The sequence below is a fragment of the Aplysia californica genome, unplaced genomic scaffold (genome assembly GCF_000002075.1).
Source record: "Aplysia californica isolate F4 #8 unplaced genomic scaffold, AplCal3.0 scaffold00316, whole genome shotgun sequence".
NCBI classification, from domain to species: Eukaryota; Metazoa; Mollusca; class Gastropoda; order Aplysiida; family Aplysiidae; genus Aplysia; species Aplysia californica.
Genome location: NW_004797586.1, coordinates 524,333 through 525,492, shown reverse-complemented (window position 1 = coordinate 525,492; position 1,160 = coordinate 524,333). Strand labels below are relative to the sequence as shown.

General features: G+C 45.1%; 1 protein-coding gene across 1 annotated transcript in view; it reads right to left on the bottom strand.

Moving 5' to 3' along the window:
- The window catches only part of LOC101863036 (stAR-related lipid transfer protein 6), a gene marked incomplete in the record, with an annotated part of 7,527 nt that overhangs the window by 3,085 nt on the left and 3,282 nt on the right, over positions 1-1,160 (bottom strand). Inside the window, 1 exon segment of the mRNA XM_013084766.2 lies at positions 652-784. Within this exon segment, the coding sequence (XP_012940220.1) occupies positions 652-784 (133 nt within the window).

Below are 1,160 nucleotides of genomic sequence, written 5' to 3'. Positions count from 1 at the left end.
TCCACTGCTGAACACTACTCACTCACTCACTCACTCACTCATTCACCCACCCACCCACCCACTCACTCACTCACTCACTCACTCACTCACTTCATTCCTCTCTTTGTCTAAGATGACCCTATTGAACACAACCTAGCTAAACCCCTGGGTGCACCTACCTCATTGAGTAGAAATTAATTGTAACTGCAAATCTTGTACGCCCCCTTCAACGCAATTTATATCATTTAGAAGGCAGGTGGCTTCGACCGTGCCTGTCAGGCCAACCCAGGCTGAGAGGGATACAGTGTCAAAGAACACAGGTGGAGATACTAGTTAAAAACTCCCCCACTTTGGTAGGCATCGAGCCCATGTCTGCGGCGTGCAACTGCTGAGAGGGTTTTTTTTTTGTTTTGTTTTGTTTTATTCTTTTTTTTTGTTGGTTAAGTGATTTACGGCGCTCGCTAAGTGAGGTCATATGAGCGCGCGGGACACATTAATTTTTTTTCAGCTGGTAGGAAAATTTGAATTTTGCCCGGGTGGCGGCCGAACCCTACTCTTATCGATTTTAGACCACCAAGGGATCTTTAACGTGCGCAACTTGCACACGGGCCCTCCAAGATTGTTCGCCCCTGCTGGGAGTCTAACCACCCCACCATCGAGAGCGATAGTTACCTCATTGAGTTGCTTGATAACAGTGATGTCATTAAGGTCAGGATCCCAGCCGATTCTTTTAGTTCCAGGGATGAGTGCAAAAGTGTCAATCGCGACTTGAGGGGCCACTTTAACAGAAAACGTCATTCGGTAGCTGTAGAAAGAGAAGAATATAACGTCTTTCAGTTTAAGTAGAGGTTTTACGGCGCTCGCAACCGCATACGGTCATATGAGTGCCAGAAGATTAGAGGTGTTACAAGAGAGTAACAAACATAAAAAAGAAGAAGGGGAGATAAGGACGATAGATGTTTCACAGGGAAGAAGAAGCAAACCACACCAGAGCACCCGCCGACCACCCACAATATAACGTCTTTTTACTCACAGCTGTGAAACATTTTGGGCAAGGAATGTTTGCCAAAATAATGTAAAAATAACCTCAAGTAAGGGCACGGAAAAATGTCACGGGTTCTTGTCACCACATCTGAACTACCTATTTTGAAGTGTTTATATTACAAACACACACACACACA